This window comes from Callionymus lyra, chromosome 12 (genome assembly GCF_982586985.1).
Source record: "Callionymus lyra chromosome 12, fCalLyr1.hap1.1, whole genome shotgun sequence".
Lineage (NCBI taxonomy): Eukaryota > Metazoa > Chordata > Actinopteri > Syngnathiformes > Callionymidae > Callionymus > Callionymus lyra.
The window spans coordinates 14,990,693-15,016,421 of record NC_141829.1 but is presented as its reverse complement, the minus strand read 5'-3'; the positions used below and the strand labels follow the sequence as shown (position 1 = coordinate 15,016,421).

The window sequence follows — 25,729 nt, the reverse complement described above, 5'->3', positions numbered from 1 at the left end:
AAAACATCACAAGAAGACACCCTGTTTTTTGTGCCTATTTAAGTGAAGATTGGAGCAGCTACAAGGCTACATCTTCTAAAGCTGAATAGGAATCTGACTAATATAGATTTTTTTTTACTCGACCAAGACAGTCATTTTAAGGTATTTTTTCTGTAAATGTGTATAATGAGACAAGGGAAATGAAGATTAACTTATGGCTGAACATCTAGGTCCTAAACTTTTCACACTGAGGTGCAAATTGAGCTGGTCTTGTTCTTACATGCAGTTTGTTTGCTAATAATAATAATAATGCAAAAGCTCAAAAAGGCTTCAAATGATGTTGACAAGATAAGTGTATGGCAAAAGATTAAGTTAAATAAAAATAGTACTTGTTGTAACAGGAGCTGCTTGGCAGTGTTCTGTGCTCTTGTTTTCCACCATTAAAAAAAAAAACAACTTTACATAATGAAAAACAAGGTCGTCCAAACTTTTTTGGAAGGGGTCACATTTGATGATGTAAAAACATGCAGGGGTATGGAAATAAATAAGATTTCTAAAGCATCAAAATCTGACTGAATTTGAGAAAACATGACATTTTTTGACAACCATTTGTTTCTTTAATGCATGAATATATCCAGTGAAAAATTAGTCAAAAAATAAACATTTTAAGTGTTAAAATGCAATGTCAAAATTGTAATGTCAATTAACAAAATTGTGAGAAATTGATTGTAAAACGGATTATTGTACACCTACATTCTTACACCGAATTTATTTACGTTTAAATGTTTTCATGTTTCACATAGATTTTTTTTAAATGAATTGCTTACACTCAATCCTGTTAAGGAGTTATCTCATTTAGAAGTTCTGAAGCAGAAAAACTTGTCTGACATAAACAAATATTTGCGTCGAGAATTTAAAAATGGTGTAGTTTACAATCTCTTGGAAAAATAATTGCAGTTAACAGTGGAGACAGCGGGTTAAAAATAAATATTTTCAAGGGCTAGAAATGCCCGCCCAGAGCCTATCCTACCGCAAGTGTTTCAACGTGGAAATTTTGACATTGGAGTGGCAATAAAACAAAAAAATAATTTAAAAAGCATTAAAAAAGCCTTGATAAACCTCTACCACGTCATGTAGAACAAGAGTCGAAGATCTTTAATGTAAAAATACGAAAATAAAGTAAAACTCATGAGCAAAAAGTACATTACTTTGGATGAAACCAAGATTAAATTGTAGCCAAGCATCAACCCTTTTTTAAAAAGACAAGAGCAAGTGTGTATAAATAACAATATTTGAGTCATACTAAAGCCGTCACTCTTTAAAACATATAAAACAAGCGTGTTTGTCGTCTCTAATTAGATCGTCGAGTCGAAGCCTTTCATCCCGTGTGTTCAAGCGGCCATGCTTTTGTGCGTCTGTGATCTCGCTCTTGATGTAAACGCAACCGCCGCGGAGCAGTAACAGAATCCTAACCCAATCATTAGGACATAAATGAGAACATCAGAATCCATCTGCGGCGGGGAAAGGGAAGGTGGAGGAAGCAGGTTGTGGGAGAGCACGCCAATTCATCACCCGTCTATCCTGTGTTCTCTCTGGAACGCCTGCTTCTTCCTCGGACATTTACTTTTTAAGAGTCTGGGGACACTGGAAGGAAGGTGAGACGATTCTGTGACACAAACCATTACCCTGAAAATGCAATATATATGGGAAACTCTTTTTCCTCCGTCCAGAAACCTCCCTTTGGCCCTTTTGTTGAATTAAAGAGGCGTGACTTCTTTAGGGTGACATCCTATATGATTCATACCAAACATACATTCGATCTACTTCAATTGACAACTAGATCATTCCTTACTTTAGCCGATAAAACTTAAAAGACAGAACAGAACGGACTGAAAAATATCTACATCAAGCAAATGCCCAATGCATCCCAATGAATGGCTTAGTAAACAACTTTGAGGGTGTGTCCCGATGAGCAGTGTGCGAAAATTTAGTGCGCGATGAGCACTCAATTGGCGCACTCAAACGGTCAGCAATTTGAGTGTGGATCGATGTACACTTTCCACCCTTAACCCGCCATCTTAGTGACGTAGATGACGATAAACGGCAGCTACGTCATCGGAGCAGATATCGCCATAAAAAGATTAAGAAAACACTAATTTTACCGCAAGACAACAGTAATAACAAAATGAAACACAACTTAATAATTGGTTTCAATTGCCGAAAAAGCGTTGTCAAGTGTCGGCAATAAGGTTTCAATGGCTGGTTGCAATCAGCGTTAAAAAGTAGTAGAAGGAGAAGCGGTCGGTCCTTTCCTGTAAGTGCGAAGGGGCAGGGTTTGATTTGAGACAGTACTACCTGTCAAAACTTTGTGTACTGGGCAAGTACATGCACTGTATTAAAGTGTAATTTAAACAAGTACATATGAAGAAGTGCGCAATTTGGGACACAGCACCGGTCTTTTGTGGCACCGACCAAAATACTTTGGTATGAAAACATGGCTAGGATTTCGAGGCCAAGTCTCTTCAAAGGGTCTGTATGTTGGTCAACTTTTAAATATTCCATATTAAACTGTACACGACAGTTTAGACAAAGTGTTTTTTTATCCACTTCACAAAGCTTCTTGTTAGTTTAGATATTGCGATAATGCAGGGATATTATTCGTACGAAATTGTTTCTTTTGTTTGCGTATGTATAACAGCCTCCTTTGGCGTGTTCACACTTGACTGGCGAACCAGTTCAGACGAGTCCTTCATTATCCGAACCCCCTCGTCGCGGGTGGGATCTGATAATTAAACACTGATGCTGATTATCTGCTTTATTGACAAGGGAGTCCTCCTGTTGGCGTGTTCGTGTGAGGTCCGTTATTATATGCATGTACTTGAAAACGACGTTCGGTAACAAAGCAAATAGTTGAACCCAGATCCCAGATAAGATACAAGTGTGGTTTTAAAGATGGCGGTAGAAGCTGTGTTACAGAGCTATGATTGCTGCTAGCAAAACATTTGTGCCCCGGACTGATGTCGTAGCCTGGGTTGTGAGTAAATCGCTTCTGTGTACGGTTTAAAATATTCATGAGAAACATGTAGCTGGGGTCTGAACCAGTGTGATCGACCATACGGTTATTTTCTGTTGCACAAAATGAGAAAAAATGTTTACAGATGTCGTAGGTTGCAGTTCACTCCGAACAGAAAAGTGATAAGATAAGAATAGTGATAAGTTCAGATATTAATGGGGAGGGATTCATATATATATATTAAATCTTCCTTCTATATTTGAGGATGTTTTCATTTTGAAAAGTTAAATCATTTATATCAATACAAATAGTTGTTATTTTAAATAATTAATTAGAGAAATGTCATGTATTATTTTACTCACCAGAAAAAATTAAGCAAAAGCGTTAACAGATATAAATAATAAATGATATATTTTCATATCAAATTAAGAAGACAACGCAAAAAATATAGGCACAGACCTTTTCTATTCATAACAATATTGTATATTGTACCCAATATGTTACCCATATATTGATATTGACTGCTCCCTTATTGCACCATATACAGTTATTGTGTAGGTTATCATCATAAATACCATAGGACATTTAAAAAAAAAAAGCCATCTTGACTGGAGGCTCTCGAAACTAATTCCAAAAACCCTCTTCAGTTGGCACCAACCGCTTTTTGTGATATTTATTTACCAAAAATAACTTTTCCCTTCTTATTCCTATACACCTTGATGTTTCCTTCATAACAAAGATCGATATCACCTTTGATTCCGGCCCGATCAGGCGGCTCGCCGTTTCTTCCCGAAGCCTTTTGATGGTTACGGTCTAATTAAAAAAACAGGCGTTTTGACCCTCAGATGTTTCTGGAGAATATTCAGATTGACCCCGGCACCAAAGGCAGACATCAACCTTTGAACATCACCCCCCCCCCCCCCCCCCGCCCCCTTTATAAAGCGTTATTTCTCTCATGGCAAATGATAGATTTATTATCAAGTGACATTTACGGGCTGGAGCTAAAGTCTGTCATCTGTCTCGTGGAGATCCATTCATGAAACTTGTTACGAGATGATGCTATGGCTAATGCTAACGTGTTTCTCGTATGTAAATGATTATTCATAGAGTTTTATGTTTTCTATTCTCAGAGTAATCCCTGTTTTTTTTAGTTATGAGCAAAAAATGTATGTCCGTATGACGTTTGCGTTTCTGCGTCCAAAAAACACACAAAAAAATCAAAATACCTCTATACTGCCCGCCGCAATATATATAATGCACTATTTTTACTTATTTATATTTATACTTTTATATACATTAATTATATGAAATATTTAAAACATTTATTTATTCTGTTTATATTATATTGCACTATTTATAACTTATTAATATTTATACAATCACCCTATGCTGTGTTTTTTAAACGGTTGCCAAGCAACGCAATTTCGTTGCCAGTTTTTCACTGCTGTGTTCTTCTGTGCAATGACAATAAAGTCTAAAGTCTCATAGTCTGTAACGTCCATCTTGTATTGAAGCCTCAACATTTGGAATTGTTATGGAAAAAAAATTGAACAAGTGTATTTTTGAAGTTGCTAGGCTAGATGCTAGCTTCATCTTTGTACAAAAAGACACTTTTAAAAACATCTAAATACCTCCATGCAGCTCGACTTCCTGTTGTATTGAAGCCTCGACTAAAGGAATTGCTTGTGGGAAAAAAAAAGTATATTTTAAGCTTGTTAGTAGCACACGCTACAAGGCTAAAATGCTACGCAGACCGGAAACACTCGAGTAAAACACGAGTAAATATCGCAAAAGTGTCTTCACTCGGAGCTCTCAGGAAAATTGATCATCGTAAATGCGTAGAGCAGACTTGGGCAAAGTGCGGCCCTTTCACTGTATTTATGTGGCCCTCGTAATGTAAAAGTATGATCATGTATAAATGGTTCTAATGCATTAACAAATGTATTCTGTATTTATTATTAATTTACACTCATTTACTTTTTCACTCCTTTTCGTGTGTAATATTTTTGTGTACCATATTTTCCAGACTATAAGTCACAGTTTTTTTCATTGGCCGGGGTGCGACTTATACTCTGGAGAGACTTATGTGTGAAATTATTATAAACATAATTACCGGTATATCATTTCACATGTTATTTTCACACTAAACCGCAAGAGGGCGCTCTAGGCCTGTGTTGATAATTTCGACGTAGAAGAGGAAGCGCCGCATCTTCTACCTCCGGAGTTAACGGAGTTGTTTAAAAGTGACACCGATGATGAAGATTTCATTGGATTTGAGTTATTTGGAGTTACACGGATGGTTTGGTAAACTTCTTAGCATGTTATGTATGCTATAGTTATCTGAATAACTCTTAATATGTTATGTTAACATACCAGGCACGTTCTCAGTTGTTTCATGTAACGTAAGAATACCGTACAATTATTCAGCATGTTGTTGCCTCTATACTATTTTTATTTTAAATTGCCTTTCAAGATGACATGTCTGCTCTTGGTGTTGGATTTTATCAAATAAATTTCCCCCAAAAAAGGCGACTTATACTCCAGTGCGACTTATATATGTTTTTTCCTTCTTTTTTATGCATTTTATGGCTGGTGCGACTTGTACTCCGGAGCGACTTACCTGTATAGTCCGGAAAATACATAATACATATATATTAATCCCTCAAAACATTTTTTTAAGCTAATTGAAAAAAATCTATACAAGAATAATATTGCAGCTTATTTAGCTTAATAAATGTCACGGTCTAATGACGAATGTCCTTTTTTTTAGGGATTTTTTTCGTCTTTATTTTTGCTTGACGGCCCCTAAGAACATTCACAGAATTTAATGACGGCCCCTTGTTGAATTAATTGCCCACCCCTGGCGTAGAGGATAAAGTTTGTGAATCGTAAGACCAGGAGGCCACGAAAAAGGTTAAGTTATCAACCCATTAACGACTTTATCACCACTTTCTAAAGCTCTTTCATAGTTTAGTGCGTGTACGCCCCTGCGACGAAAAGAGAAACGACCAGAACAGGTGTGTGTCTGCGCGGCTGAAGGTGAGCGCGTACGACACAGCTGCCAACCTTGCGTCAAAAAACCCGCTAGCTATTTTTCCCATTAGCGCTGCAGCAACACTGCGGAGAGGGAGGACGAGCGTGCAGCGGTCGGAGAGGAATCATCATCGAGTTTTGAGGAGCGAACAAAAAAAAAAAAGAAGGAGTTCGCCGTTGACAGTAATGCTCGCTCATACTCCGCTAACGCCGCCGTGACTGCAGCAACACGCCTCATCGGCGGCAGACAGAGTGGAAAGCTAAACCGCGGCGACAAGTCGCGAGCTGCGTCGGCCCGGTGCGAGAGTTGACAGCAGGCTGCATGACTGCGGCGGGTGTTGATTCATCATCGCTCTCTCGCTCGGTGGTGGTGGGCCCTCATCTTTCTGATCATTATCTTTGTCAAATTCATTATCAGTCTTAAGTGTCAGCACGACGGCGCCGATGAATTACATCCAGATAACCATCATTAATCAACGAAAACCGGTTTTAAAAAAAAAAGGGGGCAAATGTCGAACGCGTATGTTTTTTCTCTGGAGGGGAGAAAAAAAATGTCCTTTTAATATTTCATCCATCTCAGCGTGGAGTCTTTAGCCGCGACCGTCCGTCTCCTCGCGCGACCGTCGATGGGATCCTCGGTCTGGAGATGAAGACGTTTATGCTCCACGACTGCGTATTACTTTTGATTTTACAGATTTTTTACAAGTTTTTTTTTTCAGTGAGTACAAGATTATTTCAAAATGACAAAATATTGAAGTTGATTTGCGAATATATACAGCAAAAAATAAAGTGGTGACATACGTTTTTAAAATGTAAAGCCGATGAGGAAGTGCAAAAAAAAACTGTAGTTTATGGAGTGACTCCTTGAGACTGGCTGCAGAAAAACAGGAAGTCAAAAAAATGTTTTAAGTACTATTTTGGTCCGGGGACTTTCTACTTTCTGATACTCTTGTAATATTTGCACTTTGTTATCTCTTTGAACTTTGTTCTTGTTCTTATGAAACTTGTTAGCATTAATACCTTCTATCGTCTGCTGCGTACTTCTTCCCGAAGGAGATCTCCATAGGGATTAATAAAATCTATATAATCAACAAACAACAAAACTAACATCTCTTGAACTCTAAACCACACATTTATATTAAAAAAATAAACCATCTATTTCAATCGGCCCACATCTGTCTGTCACTTCCTAGTCTGCTGACATGCATGACTTTCAGCCTAATAAAATATCAGGTGAACTTGTTACCAGTGATGGGTTGATGACGCCTCATGGAACAGCTCCATATTAAAGACACTGTATCATGATACAGTATCATGATACAGTATCATCATTTTGAAGGCCTTTAGATGGTACTTTCGGTCTAAAAATGATGCCACGTTACATCGAATTAATAGATAATAGCAAAATATTATAAAGCAGAGAGTGCCATCTAGTGGCTCTTCAAAATGGACACTGTATCGTGATACAGTGTCTTCACTACACACCATTTCAACCGTCACTACTTTTTATTGTACAATGCAATATAAACATTCAAGCGACTAAAAAAAAAAAAAGTTGTTCTACTTATAAAACGAAAACTGTTGAAATGTATTGATTACCCCTAAGTTTTATAAAAAGTTACATGGGACACTTACATGTACATTAATATTTTGTGGGGTGAAGGTCATATGCGTCTTTTTTTCATTATAAATATTTATATGTGGTACAAAGTGTCCTTTAATCGCTCAGTTTAAGTTTCGTTCATTCATAAAATATAATCGTTTGTGATGGCGGCGTCTGACATTAAAAAAACATATATACAACCTGGTTAAAAAAAATAGCTAATTCCACTCCCAACCCAAACGAAGATCCTAAAAGTGATGGGAAAAGTCATAAAAATAAAAAAGTATAATCCAGCATAATCAACTCAAGACATTATATAAATGAACCTTAATATCCTGAATTGTAAATGTATTGTTTTTCATTTGATTATAGAATAAATAAATAGAATATCTCTAAAATATTTTGAGAGCCAAGAAATTCTGGACAGGATAAAGACCTGAAAAGTCCTTAAAGAGTTGAGCTTTTATTTGTACTGTATGCATGATCAGTTCTACTCTGAACTCAACAGGGTCGGATAGTTACTGTCAAAGGGCAGCATGTAGCCTTTGGGCCACACATGCCCATGTCCAGTCTGTGTCTCTGACCTAACAGTTTAGTTTAAACACATTTAAAAGTACAATGTAAACTCACAGCAAGAATCTTGAGAAACTTAATAATCAGTTTAATAATTTCAGACTTGATGAGGGGCTGCATAAATACAGGAGAAGTGGCCCTAAAGCTGCACTTCCCTTAAGTGTCAACTACTGTATAGTATTTGAGAAAAAGAGCATAAGAGGAAAAGCTTTTCGCTAACTTCACCAAGTCGTCTTCTTCTTCCTCCCAAAGTCTCAGAGGGCAGAGCGGATCAGAGCCCGACACCTTCTTGGCGCCGCCGAACACCTCCTGCATGGGGGAAATTCATGCGTTCATTATTAATTCAAGACCCTGCCACGACCACATCTTTCATTCATTCATTTTTTATGTCACGCTGTACGGCTGCTGTTTTATGATTCAGAGCTCATAACGTTCCCTCAGATTCTTCCTCGGAAAACCGAAGCGGGTGGCAGTGAAAAATGTCAGAACACTTGATAGAAGCGAGGCGAACTTTGACCACCGAGATTGTGGGCTAGAGGCGTTTCTCAAAGTCGTTTTTTTTTTTCTTCCCGCGACTGTGATTTTATTTTTGGTTAACACCGAGGTGAAGTTGTTCCACGGGTGAGATGACTTTGGGTTTTTTTTCACTTTTGCACATGACATATATCTTCAGAGAATCACTTAGTGCTGTAAACCTCTCTGACTCCGGTTGGACGAATGGTTGTCGTCGTGAGAAAACTTTTACTTTTCTTCTTTTTTGTAGAAACGATCCCTTAATGTTGATTATTCAACTTTCACACAAACTTTCTGTTCAGATATTTTAAATATTTATTGTTAAATATAATTTAAAATCAAGTTTCTTCTGCTTCATGGTGAATAAAACAATCTGTAGTTTGAATTAGTAATTTAATTTCATAAGGGGCCACATTATATATTGGGAATATTGCCAGGGGCCGTCCCTGCCAAAAAAAAGATTATGTCAAAAAATGTAAAAAAAAAATAAAATAAAATAAAGTAAAACACAGCTAGAACCATTTCCATTTATCTCAGTTTTATTTATTTAATTATCCTAAAAATGACCATGAACCAAGGACGTAAAAATTATAATAAATTACTTAGACCTCAGGAGGGCAGCTGAGGACCTCATGTGGCCCCCAGGCCTCACTGTTTGAAGGTCAATCAAGATTTTTATAAGAGAGAAATCATTGTGTGTCGAACTCAGAGCTTGGGGGCCAATTCCAGTCGACCCACAAGAGCTTGAAATGTAATTAACTTAAAATTCAATTTTTAAAGTGCGGAGACCCCTACAGATCTGTGGGGCATTTGTTACCGGGCGGCACCGAATTAAAATATGTATTTAATATTTCTGTTCTATTGATTATTATTGGCTGAAAATGTTGTTGGAACATGATCTGGAGCTTGTAATCCATGCGTTTGTTTCTTCTCGTCTGGACTATTGTAACAGTTTGTTTTCATGTCTTAACAAGAAGGAGCTGTCTCGTCTGCAGTTGATTCAGAACTCTGCAGCGAGAATTCTGACCTGCTCCTGTAGAAGAACTCACATTTCTCCGATCCTTAAAACTCTTCACTGGCTTCCAGTTTCTTTCAGGATCTACTTTAAAATTCTGGTTCTTACTTTCAGATCTATTCATGGTCAGGCTCCTCCTTACATCACTGATCTGATCCAGCCTTACACCCCAGCTCGGGCTCTGAGGTCTGTGGATCAGAATCTACTTATGGTTCCTCGCACACGACTCAGGACCAGAGGAGAGAAATCTTTTCAGGCTGTTGCTCCTAATCTTTGGAACGATCTTCCTCTCTCTTTGCGCTTGATGGATCTACTGACTCCTTTAAGAAACATCTTATGACGTTTCTATTTGTTCAGGCTTTTCCTTGAATTTCTCGAACTCCTGTGTTGTTCTCAGTATTATCTTGATCTTTAAAGTACTTTTTTGAGTATTGTTTTGATTGTTTAAGCGCTTTGTGACCCTGGTCTCGAAAAGCGCTATATAAATAAATATTACTTACTTACTTACTTACTTACTAAAAGGTGTAATCAGTCAAGTTTATTCTTAAAAAAAACAAGTGTAACATAAACTCTTCATCGCTCATTTAAATTTTTTTATCCAAAGGTGGGTCCATTGATATAAGACATTAAACCAGGCCATGGTACAAGAAAGTTGGGGAGAATACACAAAAAAACTTTGAAATTCATATCAGGAAAGTGACACCCAGCCACCACTTGAAGGCGGCGTCTCGTCTTAATCGTCCACCAAACTGAGATTACAAACGTCAACAACGGAGGCAATTAAATCTGACTCAAGGACAATCCAATGTGCGACAGGAAGAGGAGCATGTGTTTGTTTTGTGTTACGATGCGTGACAGCGGCGAAGGGAAAAAACGACAGACTCTTGATAGCAGATACTGTATGTATGCTCAGAGTCAACAGGGGGTAAACTAACTCGCTAAATTACAATGTTCACAAATGTCGTTCCAGCTTTCAATCCACATCTGTGTTTTTGCTCAGATCACTTACCGATCACAGCTGCTGTCGAAACAGTCGGCTTCTGCGACGATAACTACACGACCGCGTTCAGCACACGTGTGACGTAAGCGTGTGTTATCGGCTCATGTGACGACCATCATATGAAATTGATTAAAGCTGCATTAGTCGAGCATGAACGTTTGGGTTTTGATGATTTCTTTTTTTTTTTTTGTTTGACTTCACGCTTGATCACACTCATTGACTCGTCCACGTCATTAGACGTGCACGCACACACACACACACACACACACTGTGATTGTTTGCCGATGTGCCGCTCGTGTTTACCACTATATCTGGTGCAACCTTTACCATGTGACCCTGCAGTGTTGAGAGGAGTTCCCCCGGGGACGCCACGGATCCTGCTGGAGCAGGAAGAGTAGTTTCCACTGTCGCTTTCACTCAAGAACATGTTTGATTCCTCGGCCGGAGATTCGCTTTAAGTCACTGCTCAACAATGTGACGGTTCTGGTTCAGTTTAGCACTAAAAATACCTCCACAAATCCACTTTATTTAAACTAAACTAAACTAAAATGAATTGAAATGTATACAGACTACTAAATTTGCAGTAATAAAGGACCAAACACCAAAATGATTGAAAGAGCATAAAACAACACAATAATTACCGTATTTACCGGACTATAAGTTGCAGTTTTTTTTCATAGATTGAAAGAGCATAAAACAACACAATAATTACCGTATTTACCGGACTATAAGGTGCGACTTATACTCTAGAACGACTTATGTGTGAAATTATTAACACATTATTACCGGTATATCATTTCACATGTTATTTTCACACTAAACTGCAAGAGGGCGCTCTAGGCCTGTGTTGATAATTTCGACGTAGAAGAGGAAGCGTCGCATCTTCTACCTCCGGGGTTAGCGGAGTTGTTTAAAAGTGACACCGATGATGAAGATTTCATTGGATTTGAGTTATTTGGAGTTACACGGATGGTTTGGTAAACTTCGTAGCATGTTATTTATGCTATAGTTATCTGAATAACTCTTAATATGTTATGTTAACATACCACGTAACGTAAGCATACCGTACAATTTTTTAGCCTGTTGTTGCCTCTATTCTATTTTTATTTTAAATTGCCTTTCAAGATGACAAGTCTATTCTTGGTGTTGGATTTTATCAAATACATTTCCCCCAAAAATGCGACTTATACTCCACTGCGACTTATATATGTTTCTTTCTTTATTATGCATTTTATGTCTGGTGCGACATGTACTCCGGAGCGACTTATAGTCCGGAAAATACGGTAAAATAATTAGTATTTGATCATTTACTATTTATTTATAAAATCCTTTTTCCTTGAGTTGTCCAATTAAATGGTATAAAAAAACATAGAAAGAAAAATACAACAAGGTTGTCTTTTTATTCCAGGAAAAAAAATACTTCTGAGAGGACAAATTAGTTATAAATAAATATTGAAATGTTACTTCATTTAAAAATATATATATATATATATATATATATATATATATATTATTGCACATACAAGAGGAAATTAAAAAAATACACTATTTTCAATGTTCACACTTTTTACTTTCCATTAAATCGTCACATGATTTGCAGTAATAAATTCGATTTTTTTTTCAAATGTGAATTGTTTTTGAGTGGAATGAGAAAGTAAAGTGACCAATTCATCTCTCTTATTCTTTTCCAGCTGCTAAGAGTGAGAGGCTGAATTACAATTTATGAGAGAGCAAGTGGTGAAATATTAAACAAAGAGACAGAGGAGCGGAAGAAAATAAGAATGCAGAAAGAAGACATTTAAAAATTTAAAAAAAAAGAGTCGATTTGAATTCAAACATACAAGTAAGAGCTCGACAAAACGGCCACATACAAAGTCCAATCTCAACTGATTTAATCCAACAGAAAGTCTTTGTCACACTCCAGCGAGCATAAAACAGTAGTAACAACAAGTAGCAAATAGTAGTCAAAAAAAATGGGAAGTACAAGGTAATGTCAGGTATTAGCAAGTATAACTCGGCAACGAGTTGACGCTGGTCTGCAGAAAATGCAGCGTATTAATAGGGCTGTGAAGATTGTCAAATTGCTGACCACTTTCTGCTCTAGAGGCCCAAAACTGTCATGAACTTCCCCTTTCAAATATCAGCACAAAATAAAGACAGGATGTAAACTATGACAAGAAATGGGCCCCAGGTAGCACTTTGGACATACCGACTCTAGACTATGTGATATATAACCAACATTCTATTGTCATTTTCTTTACCAAGTGGATTTTCATTCAAACCTTTAACGCTGTACTCGGCCACTTACTGAAAGTATGCAAATGAAAAGCGTTTGTGTTTGCACGGATGTCTTTTTAAGCAGAGGATCATTTTACTAAACAGAGCGTAAAAGAGGATAAAAGGAAAAGAAGAAGCTTAAATTCAGCTCTTGTTGTGGTCGCAGCTCAAGAGCCTCTGCTTTTATTTTCGTATACGGGGATGTACATTTCTTAGGGGGTCGGCGTGGAACCGCCGCCGCCGCCGCCTCAGTCCGTCAGCAGTTTAGTGATCGAGCGATAAGGAAAGAGGGGGAGGCGAAGCATCGGGGACACTTAAGACCAAAACAGCAACACAGGGTAAGAGCCGTTCAATCAATTACAACCATATTATCTTAATGAAATAATCTCATTACGGAGACAAACAGGCTGCTGAACAGGAGGGGAAAAAAAACCTTGAGAACTAAACATTTAATCAAGCATCAGATCATTTGTAACAACTTCAAATCTGATTTAAGGGCCACTCTTCAACTTAAATGGCTCCTACTATAGTTGTGTGTTAAGATGTTAAAGTTGTCAGGGGGGGGGAGCATTCAGTACAACTTCAGCGAAGCTTAAATCTCATCAAATATCCATTAGGGCAAATTTCTGACAAGAATGAAGAGAAAGATTTTGTGCGAGTGATTTTAAAGGTCAATGAAGAAAGGAAGAAAAATGTCAGAGCCAGTTGGCCGACCTCTTGCTCGTGGAGCTGGTGATTGAGGGGAAGGCAGTATTTTACCGTCTCCCACGGGAGACTCTCCACAGAGAACATTTTATGAAGAAGAGGAAGAGTCCATCTTTCTACTGTTTCCATCACTACCGGCCTCCGTCTGTCTCTCGCCGTCTCGGAGCTTTGACAGGGGAGTGATAACTCGTGAGTCACTGACGGTCAATCGAGTGAACGTCTGCACCTCAGTAACTGGGGTTATTCAACATGGCTGACCGTAAATAATTCAACCTGGATTCATGTGTGTGTTATCCTGCGATGCAGTTTCACAAAAATGTCAAATAGGCCAGTTTGTGCAGGTGTTAACAGGCTCCTTTTCTTAAAGTTTAATTTCCAGAAAACTTTAAATGTATGTTTTGCTTGAAGTAGATTTTGTGTTGACATGCAGCAGTGTTAGTATTTTAAATATACGTCAAGATAAACCAAAACTAAACACAATGAATGGGGAATTACATAATTAATTTAATTATAATTATAATACTACTTATTCTGAGTGAAAATATTATATATATATATATATATATATATATATATATATATATATATATATAATATATAGGGACATGATATTTTGTACATCATTTTCAGAGACAGTCTAATTTGTTTATTTTTAATTTATGTCCAATGTGAGCAAGCCAAATTTCTACTCTTAGTATGACTTTTTTTTTTTCACAAATAGTAAACAACAGGGGGTGTCAATGGTTACATTTTTTTTCTAAAAGGGGCAACTGAAGCTTCTAGCTGCCGAGTTACTGGCTAGACAACGTAGATTAAGAATCCCCGATACGCCATATTTTTTATAGCAGTTGCACTGTACAACCACTAGAGGGTCATGTCTCAAATCAAACACCTCCGACCTGATCCCATCAGGTTAGACAAAAATATGTACTATTGTAAAACCCCTTTAAAAAGATAATGAATTATAGCCAATTCAACACATAAATCACAGAACTTCACTTACCGCATTTCTTAAGACTATAAGGCGCACTTACAATACTTAAAACGACAGTGTATGAATTGTTTTACTCAAAGGACAGCTCATGTTAAACTCCAACTTTCTCGACTCGATCGCATGTTTTAAATGTTGAAGTCTCCCTCTCCGAGACACAGTAGGTATCTCATCATGATGATGATTTGAAGTTATTAATTAAAAGTTATAAAGTTTTCCTCTGTCTGAAATCTCGGCAAACGAAAGGTTACGAGAGCAGAGTCCATTATGAGGACTTTAAACAACAAATCCCTTGGGGGTGGAGACTTCTGTTTATGGTAAACAAGATGTAATCTCCAGAAAAAGAAGCGGGCAGGGTTTAAGATTATTTTCTAATGCAAATATTTGAATGAAAAGAGAGTTTTGTAAAAACAGACACATACTGATGAGTACAATAGAGGTTCAAGATCAATTTAAGACACATTTAAATCTACACATTAGTTTCCCTTTAAGGATCTGGAACTGATTTATGTTGTACTCTGCACTCAAAAATCTGTTCAAATGTTGGTAAACTACCAAGCCACACCGCGAATCCAGATAATACAACTCTCGTAGTATTACTCTGTATGGATTCTCGTTGAGGGACGCTATAAAGACAGACTTTATTTATTTTGGAATTTAAAAACATTTTAAAACCAGTACAATAAACACTTGTAGTACTTGTCATCACCGTTAACAATCGTTGCTGCTGTCAAGGTCTCACAACTTTATTAAAACCATCTGAGCTGTCATCACATGACCATAAAGGGAAATTAACTTGGAGGAGGTGAGGAAGGATAAAAAAAACATGTAGACGTTCATGTCATGATTTGATATCCGTGTTACACGTTGTTGACACCCCTAATACACAAAATCAGAAATCGGACCTTTATCTGTAAAGTAAAGATTTACACAACACTTATAATGAAAAGCGTGTCTTCCTTTAAATCCGAGGTGTCGCGGTTGTGGCTGCAGATTACGCAACATCAGAGCTTCGGATTGATTTATAAACACCAGGCTAACGTATAAAAGGCTCTGACATCCGCTCATCTATCCGAGCGTCATGGCATTCACGGTGACAGCAAATTAGCATGAAGGGTGACATGTGTGCGTCTGTGTGTACGTGTTCGGTGTCTGGCCAACCTTATCATTAAAAAATGTAATCATCAGCACACTGCAATTTACAGTATGTCAATGTCTAATGAAGGGCTGGAATGTTGCGGGGGCGGCCATGCATGTAGACACAAAATCTGAAATATGCTCGAAGGGTTATGCAGCCCGTGATGCTCTGAGGGTCAAATATTTACTTCCTTATAGTCCTTGGAGATTGGAATTGAGCCATAGATTATTTTCATAGCTTGTTGTGACATTTGATGTGTGGGTTTACGCAGTTGAACGCATCTTTGAAAATGTATAGTTAAACCCCGCCATAGAGGTTAGATGATTTTTTTTTTCTGTTAATCTGTTTTGTTATGAAGGTTTTTCAACGAAATGTTCAGGAAATGTTGATAATGGCACAAGAAACAAATACATTTTGGTTATATTTGTTTTAGTACTGCACCAATTTGAGATAAAACATTTCTAACAAACTAAGTGAAATATTATAACGCTTGTTGTTTTGCGTGTTACTGTTCCTTTAAGAGTGACACAGGTGAGGGAGGGGCAGCGAGGATTCAGAGTTCTGATTGTGTTCTTATATCAGTGAAGTTACGTCTTACAGTAACAGTTTTGGTTAAATAAAAAGTCAACCGAAGGAGAGCTGCTCGTTGTTCATGCATCACTGGAAACTATGTAACATTTAAATGAAATACCCACGTTTATGAGTCTGCAGAAGGCCTGGGCTTGTAACACTGCAAGAAGATGGTCCAATATAGTATACTTTCTGTTAGTTTGAAGGTTGTTTTTTTAAGTTAAGTGACTGAAATATGAGTCACAGGCTATTGTCACCTTTTAGATGATAATACTCACTAAACAGAAATTCCACATGGTGAGAATTCTGACCCGCTCAAGTAGAAGAACTCACATTTCTCCGATCCTTAAAACTCTTCACTGGCTTCCAGTTTCTTTCAGGATCAACTTTAAAATTCTGGTTCTTACTTTCAGAGCTATTCATGGTCCTTACATCACTGATCTGATCCAGCCTTACACCCCAGCTTGGGCTCTGAGGTCTGTGGTTCAGAATCTACTTATGGTTCCTCGCACACGGCTCAGGACCAGAGGAGAGAAATCTTTTCAGACTGTTGCTCCTAAGCTTTGGAACGATCTTCCTCTCTCTTTTGCGCTTGATGGATCTACTGACTCCTTTAAGAAACATCTTAAGACGTTTTTATTTGTTCAGGCTTTTCCTTAATTTTCTGGAACTCCTGTTGTGTTATCAGTTTTATGTTGATCTTTAAAATATATACTTTATTGAATATTGTTTTGATTGTTTAAGCGCTTTGTGACCCTGGTCTGGAAAAGCGCTATATAAATAAAAATGACTTACTTACTTACTTATTATAGTTTGAATTTCATATTGTTTGACGGCTGCTAGATAACGACACCAGAACATTAACAACTTTGGTCGTGGTTAAGCTAACTTTGATCTTCTGTAACTCGAGGGTTGTCATCGTAGATAAGACAATCTCTGAGTAACTTTCTATTTATTATTGTGTATCTGAAGGCGATTATCAATACATATGAGGAAATGCTGATGCAATCATGTCACTTATTTTGTTGTTTTTTTAAGATTAATTAAGCATCAAATAGTCAAAACTCAATATTAAAGTCACTACTACTAAATACACATTTAGTTTTGCGCACGACTTTGTCTGCCACGGAACAAATTGAAAGTTGTAGACACAAAACACTGCAGGTCAACTCACAGCTATTCTAGTTCAGCATTGCGGTGAAAAAATGTTTGTTCAAATCTTCAAAAGTGTCTCACCAAAATGTCCTGTTTCCCTTTCTCTCCCCCTCTCTCTCCGTCCTGGCATAGCTGGTGTACAAGCCTTGGCTGTGTTCTCAGTACTTCCAGACCTCGCAGGAAAGCTGCACTAACCGAATCCCCTGCGGCCAATACTGCCTGGAGGTGCAGCAGCGGTGCCCCTTTGTCTTGCCTGACAATGATGATCTCATTCACGGAGGCAGCCCCAGTTTTATATGTACAGGTAGGATCTTGATCTTCATGAATTCATCCTTGAATATCTCGTTTTTTTCACGATGAAGACGACAAGTTGAGTCTGTCGTGGTGATGGGTCGATGAGGCCTCATGAGACAGCATCAGCTGTCTCATGATACAGTGTAAAAAGGCCACTAGATGGCGCTCTCGGTCAAAATAGGTTTCATTGAATAAGTAGATCAGAGCCAACGATTATAAAGCAGAGAGTGACCTTTCTAAAGTAAGACACTGTATAGTCCAAGGGTCGGCAGCCTTTACAACTCAAAGAGCCTACAGGAAATAAAACCCTGGGAGCCGCAAAACCCCTTTGACCTTAAAATTAAATATAATGTTTATTGTATGTGTTTGCCTTCATGCTATATATAAACAAACCATTAATAAAACATTAGTTGGTAACAACTCACCCATATATTATAATATAATATTTTCTATAATATATTATTTTCAGAGTAATCTGTTCCTTTTTAAGAGTCATAGAAAAACAATTTATATTAATTTTAATGTAAAGACTGGAGTTCAGTCGTCTTTGTCTTCGTCCAAAAAGACACTTAAAAACATACAAATATGAGGAATTGTTCCCAAAATAAATAAACAGGTCTATATTTTAGGCTGACCAGGTCGTCAGCCTAAATCTCATGTGAGCCAGACGAGCAGTATGGAGGTATTTGGATGGTTTTAAGTGTATTTTCGGACGAAGACAACTGAGCTCCAGTCGCTAAATTAAAATAAACAAACATTTTTGTCAAAAAAAAAACTGATTACTCTGAAAATAAATGAGGGTGAGTAGAAAATATGTGAAATTTGAATATTGGGTGAACTACTGCTTAAGGCATTATTAATTATCAAAACAATGTTTAATACTATATATTTACTGCAGTCCGTCACGTTGAACTGACTCGTGTTTATTTTTAACTATTTTCTTATATTAAGCACTATGTGCTTTGGATGGTTATATATATATATATATATATACACACATTAATATACATTATAATCATTGTATCATCATCATTATTATTACCATCATTTCAATAATGCAGAATTAAACGAAAATATTCGATATAAAACTCTAATTCTAACTCCTAATTTATAATAATGTACACGTTTGAAACTTGCTGAAAATATTAAATTATTGTATGTAGGCTGAAAGAAATTATAATTCTCCAGGTCTTGATCTTTTTTCTTTTTAGGACTGCACCAATTTGAAATAAAATTTTCCAACAAACTAAAGTGAAACACTATAACACTCAATGTTTTGCGTGTTACTGTTCCTTTAAGGGTGAGCGAGGAGTCAGAGTTCTACGCTGATGATCGTGTGGAACAGATGTTGTTCTTATATCAGCAAAGTTACGTTTTAAAGCAACAATTTTGGTTAAATAAAATATAAAATGAAGGAAAGAGCTGCTCGTTGTTCATGCATCACTGGAAACTACGTAACATCTAAATGAAAATAACCACATTTATTATTTTTCAGAGCTCAGTAGGTGGAACTCTAAGTGAAAAAAATAAGAAATCAGAGTGAATTTGATGACTATGCTGTATCATGAAACCTCAACCCATGATATACATATTTGTGACAAAGCTTTTTGTTCCCAAACTATGCTTTATTCTTACCTTCACAAAAAGCTGTGATAAAGCGTGACAAGTGTTTCAGAACTGCTTTGAGAAAAGTAAAAAAAGGACAACATTATAGGTAATTTCAAATGCTTTTCTAGTGCCGGCATAAAAAGATACATTGCTGGATGTTGCAAAATGTTTGTTTTTTTTACTCTCAAATCATTTCCCAGGTAGAGAGTAATGTAAAATGTACAATAAATAGTCGGGTTTATAAAATTGAAATTGTATGTTTAATTGCAAAAAATTGCGTTTAAATTTGCGATGATATGTGATATAATCACATTAACTCGATTAATCATTTAATACAATTGACAGCACTAATGGTAACCAAACAATAGCAAATCTGTATCAAGAAAGAGTCGAGGAAAACCAAGAGAAAAAGTCAGTTAATGTAAGCTGCAAGTACAGTTAGACGTTAAATCCAAGCCGTAAACGTCGGGCTCTTAAAGCTGAAGATTCTGCGCTTGACATTTCTATTCCTGCGCAGCATTTAGACGTTGATGAAAGAACACACAGATACAGGAATAAACTAGTCATTAGCGTTCCAGCCCGAGACAGACTGCACTGCCGAAGGAGGATTAAGAAAAATGTATTTATCGTTCGGCGGAAACATTAGCAGAGACGGAGGCAAACAACCACTGCAGGAAGCAACCGGAGGGTGTTTTAAAATTGATATCCAGGCCCTGAAACTAATGAATCTGACGAGGGTTAATGCAGGCAGCCATCTTTAAAATGATTTACATCAGAATTAAGTTGGGTTTCGCCCTGCATGTGAGAGCGTTGCTGCTCTCTAGTGGATTAAGAGAGAAGTCCAAATAGAAAGTGATCCAAGGATGTGGCATTTTCCATCAATATCAATGGTTTATGAATTAGTGTTCAAAGGTATTTACTAGCCTCTTGGTTTCAGGGCTGCTGGAGGACTACCCATCAGGTGTGGACCCGAAAGCAAAGTGCTGCGATGTACGGTGGGACTTAAAAGTGGACAACCGTTCGCGCGGAACCCTGAAAAGAACTCATCCGCCATGCCAGCACCGAACCTCCCTCAGCTCGTCGGCGGCCTGCAGACTGTGCAACAGCCGGCTCAAACTCTGCCTGTTGGTCCTCGTCCTCCTACACACTGTTGCCAGCCTCACCGCATCCCACAATGCAACAGGACTGGGCCTCCCCGCCATCACGCCTCTGGAGGAGAGCCCCGCCAATGAGGAGTGATGGAGATTTAGGGAGGAGGAGGCGGAGGCGAGGTGGGGGATTCCCTCACCATGGCAACCAGTGCAGAAAAATACAGTCACGGTAGCAGGAGCTGCATGCCTGTGGACATTCTGCAACACTTTTTCTGGAGGAAGAAAAACAAAAACGCTTATCGACGAAAACCCACAAATCAATCAAATTTAACAGACTTCAAGGGACGTGTTTGGTCCCCGAGGGAGGAATAAAGGGTCGACGCCACAGCCTTTGTTGAGTGGGAGGATCAGCTCCCTCCCAGCTGAGTTTCTCTCACCACGCTTTTTTACACTGTGTTCTAATTCTAGGTTTTTGTTGCACTGGCTGACAATGGAACTTCATACTCATTACTTTCCTCTTCACCGTTTCCTTTGTTGGTTCTCCGGGTCTTTCAATCAGGAAGGTCTTATGGAGTAAGAATCGTAAATGTTCTAGAGGAGAATCTGTATGTGATGATGATGATGATGATGATTCGTGCTTAGTTTTCTTTTCATTTATTTAAAAGAGTTGTTTTTTAAACAGACACATCTTAAATAATAATGTCCAAAGCTCCGTTTATCCGATTCGAAACCTCTCTGGATTTTAAAGCCCAGCCAATGACAAAAATAATTTATTTTCTTGAGTAATTAGATCGTTATTAAGATTGTAATTTATATGAACGTTATGATAAGATATAGTAATATATAGAATTCAATTATAGGTGTAAGACTCTTAATGATAGGAATATTTAAAAAATGTGACCTTGTGTGAACCTTTTGATAACCCACAATCCAAACATCTGGCTACAAGATTATTGACGAAAAACTACTTCAATTCAAGCAGAGAATATTAATAATTTGTATCTTAAAACAATACAAAATATAGCAAATAAGAAAGAAATCTATTAATAATTTCAAGATCATCTTAACCAAAGATGCATTTGACCAAAACCCATGTTTGTATGTGCGTTCTAAGAGTTATTTTCATTTTATTGAAGAAAGATTTTAAGCAGAAAGGATCCAATTCCAAAAAAATGTAAGCAGAAAATCAGACAAAAAGATTTGAGTTAAATGCAAAAGCAGCAATACGCAAGATTTAAAAAAGAATGTTCTGGTTCCCTCAGAGTAAGAAGTGAATTTTCGGGACTTGTCCATTGCGCTGTTGTCACGGACTACATTTGTATTCGTTTAGAAAATGAGATAATGGCTCTTTGGATCAATAAAGTTTTACCTTACCTTACTGAAGAAGATCATTGAACAGCTATAAATATGAGTCTTGACCAAAACTAAACAATCCTTATAGGTAAGTAAGTAAGTAACAACAGGAGTTCCAGAAAATCAAGGAAAAGCCTGAACAAATAGAAACGTCTTAAGATGTTTCTTAAAGGAGTCAGTAGATCCATCAAGCGCAAAGAGAGAGGAAGATCTTTCCAAAGCTAAGGAGCAACAGCCTGAAAAGATTTCTCTCCTAGGAAAAAGTGAAGAAAAAAACAAGTGAAAATCTTACGTAGTGCTGCTTTAATATGGTTATTTGCCACAAACAAGATCTTTACTTTCTATAATTATATTAAAGTACAAAAATGTTCACGTAATGGAAGAGATTCTGTGACGTTTCTTTACTCAAGACACGATAAAGACAAAGATCAACTCTTGAACACTCATGTTATACACGACTCCTCAACTATAGACAAAACAAAGATCCCACTGTTAGCGACTAACTGCTGGTTCGTTCACGACATTCTCAGCTTTCCTTTCCACACACTCTCAGCTGCAGTAGCATTAACTCTCATTAAGTAAAGGGCTTTTTCAAAATCACAGAACAACTGCTTTGATCATATTCCCCACACGATCCCTGACATCCGACTTGTGAACAAACAGGTGACACGGCTTATCTCCTGTTTTTAAACACACCTGCAATATGCAGACACTCTTGACTGACTGTTACTGGAGAGCAGGAGCAGGAACAAATCCAGAGAGAGGAGCTTGTCACCGTCTTTGTTAAAACACTTCAGTTTGAAATGGATCAACAAGCTTACAAGCGGGAAAGAAAATGACGGAACCTCAAGGGCTCGATTTTTACTTCAGTTTCTAGATTTTCTTTTCTTGGATTTTCTTTTTTTTTCGTCGCTGTATTGCATTAAATGAGATGTCCAGTCCAGTATCTGATGTCAACTCTTGTACTCACACAGCTTAAATGAGGATTTGAAAAACAATAATTGTCCATGTCATTACTTATGAACAAATGTATCAATCTGTCTGAAGCCAAATTCTGTCTTTTGGTGTACCATCCATCACTCTTCGTTCTCATCCCGCTCACTCTCATTCAGGAAAAAGAAAATAAGCTGCTATAATATTGGCAACCAGTAGATGGGGTATTTCACTTATTTTACTTTGCTACTATTGCTGAGGACCTAACTTCTTAGAGAAGTCCATCATAGACATGTCAAAAAGGGTGGAATCGTGTCACGGACTAAAGACATTTGTATCGTGTATATTTGTGTTTAACAAGCGCTGTTATCATGGCTTCGACACAACGTCTGATCATGTGTTTTCGACAAGTGCTGCTGAAGCCTGAATTGCATGAAATAAGAAATATTAAAGACTGCTATAGAGATGCTCGAAGGTTGATAGAGAGAGAAGACAATCAGAGCAGAGAGAGAGACTTTTATTAGAACACACAGGATAGGCAAACAAAGGTATATGATAAACATACATAGCTTTTATTTTTTGATTCAACACTTCCATAGCCTCGTCTAATTTGCCTTTAAGCTCAGCTCTTTCTTCACCAGTTCTCGTAAATGTCGATCTTACGCTATCATTTCCTCGCTTGAACTGATTTTTGACTAAAATCCATCTGAACACGGCAATTAAAAAACTATTTATTCAACGCTTGAGCACAAGAAGGAAAACATTTCGGCAAAAATAGAACACTCAAATCACTGTAAGCGGCCCATTCGAGTATATTGAATAGTTACATAACAGTTCAATTCCACACCCGCCTCTGCCGTAGGGAAAAGTTTGCACATTTATCACTGCGCAGAATTCTAGGTGTGATTCCGGCAGATCATTCTGAAAGCAGGGGGTCGGACTTTTTGAAGATTGCCCTCCCCCGCTTGAAAAGTTGGTCACAGATCCATTAGAATTGTGTTTATTTCTAAGGATTGTAACAGCGAACGTAAAGGAATGCGTCTCAGGATCCCATATTTATTTCTAGAAAAGGCAGTTTATGGTAGACAAGGGTGGAAAAGTATCTTTGAGATTGGAGGAAAAGGGAATTGCTTCCATGTAAAATGATCAAGAAAACATTGATGCCAATATGAGAAAAACAACAATCATTTTCTCTTTTGACAATGGTGCCAAAGTACACCTTGAAGTATTCAAAACAAATCCTTAAGAACACGAGCACAGTGTCGTAAACGTGCCATGCTAGCTTAGCGTAAAGCACACGTGGAGAGTGTCAACAATTCTGGACATATTTGTTTCTTATCGAATCGAGTAAATGCTTCTATAACTTAAGTGTGTTTTATTATGTGCAATCCTTCTTCTAAATGAAAAGAGAAACTTGATTAAAACAGACTTTTGCCAGAAGTGAGGGCATCGGTCACTTTGGCTTGGGCATATGCATGTGCTTTGAATTCTCCGCTTTATTTACGGAAAGAGAGCCAGTCGATTCTAAAAATGGTCTGTAGCAACTGTAGGATTTGGTTTTGTCACATTTCACAACACACCAACCTACAGAGATTAATTTAGTTTCGTATCCCCGCACACTTCAGATATCTATGACCAGCCAACAAATGTAATTTCCAGATCTATCCTTTCTTTCTGCCACTCTCTGTTCGTGTCACATTTCTGTTCTCTATCCTGTGGATCTATGCAGAAGCTCATTCCTTTTGTTTTGGTTGTAAATATCCTGTGCTGAAAAAATGTCTTTACATCCAGGATTCATGTGAAATGTTTCATTTACTGTCTCAATGTTTTTCTTCCCGACATAATCATGATTTTAATGAGTGTCTGAGTTGATCAATGTTAAAGGAGAACGTGGTATTCGATAGACATGTCCTCCTGCAGACATGCTGTGAAAGGTTCTAAGTCTGTGTATGAACGCAAAGAATGGAGAAAAAAAAGTATATAGAAGTTATCATTATAATTATTATGAATACTATTACACTACCAGTATATTGTAATATTCTAGATGATTTAGTTGGAGTAACTTATTTGATTTTTTTACAAACAACTTTGATGAAATGATTTATAAAAACAGTCACACGAGTCATGAACTTTTTCGAAAAAACAAGGAAAGTTACTGCTATGATGATGAAAACTGTGTTCTGATGAAAATAAATACAGACATATACTCGTTTTTCCCTCTCGTGATTTTCATTGATACAGGGTGTTTACTAGCAACACACTTCAGCATGAAAGCTGTTGACACCATCGAAGTAGCATAGAAATATAGATACTCCATTGCTATATTGTGTTTTTCAAAATGCTTTTAAAAATATTTAATTGACATTTAGGCATGGAATAATCTATGGAAAACTATTATAAAGACAAAGTTTATTTAGGGATTTAAACTATATTTCAAAGAAGGAAGTGGACTTACTTTAATTCAACTGCAAACAATACTTAACAACTTTTAATGGCAATGGAACCGAAAAATAAAGAAAGGTAAGTTAGTAAGATTGCTAAACTTCAGAACTACAATAGTAAACAATGAAACACTAATTTAAAACTTTTCATTTTTAGCTTGGTCGGAAGTAAACACTTGACCACGCTAGCTTAGCTTAGCAAAGCTAAGTTAGTAGCAGTTAACTTTTTCTTTAGATAAAGAGACACTTGAAAATATGAAGGCTGAGATGATAATAAAACAATCTTTCGTCATTTATCACTAAGGGGTTTTCAGAGAATCACACCATTATAACCCAGAGAAATAAATGACTTACCTCTGGATTTACTTGACAAAAACATTGAAAGCAATTATATGAACTACTTCCGGGTTATACCGGAAACCATAAAAGGTAACATCTTTTATT

The 25,729-nt window shown here is 37.3% G+C and overlaps 1 protein-coding gene across 1 annotated transcript in view; it reads left to right on the top strand.

Moving 5' to 3' along the window:
- Positions 1-25,050, top strand: part of nalf1b (NALCN channel auxiliary factor 1b) — an 87,124-nt gene extending 62,074 nt beyond the window's left edge. The window contains exons 2-3 of the mRNA XM_087803435.1: positions 17,698-17,869; positions 20,405-25,050. Of these exons, the coding sequence (XP_087659561.1) occupies positions 17,698-17,869; positions 20,405-20,706 (474 nt within the window). The 3' untranslated portion in view covers positions 20,707-25,050. The remainder of the gene's footprint in view (positions 1-17,697; positions 17,870-20,404) is intronic.
- The last annotated feature ends 679 nt before the right edge of the window (positions 25,051-25,729 follow it).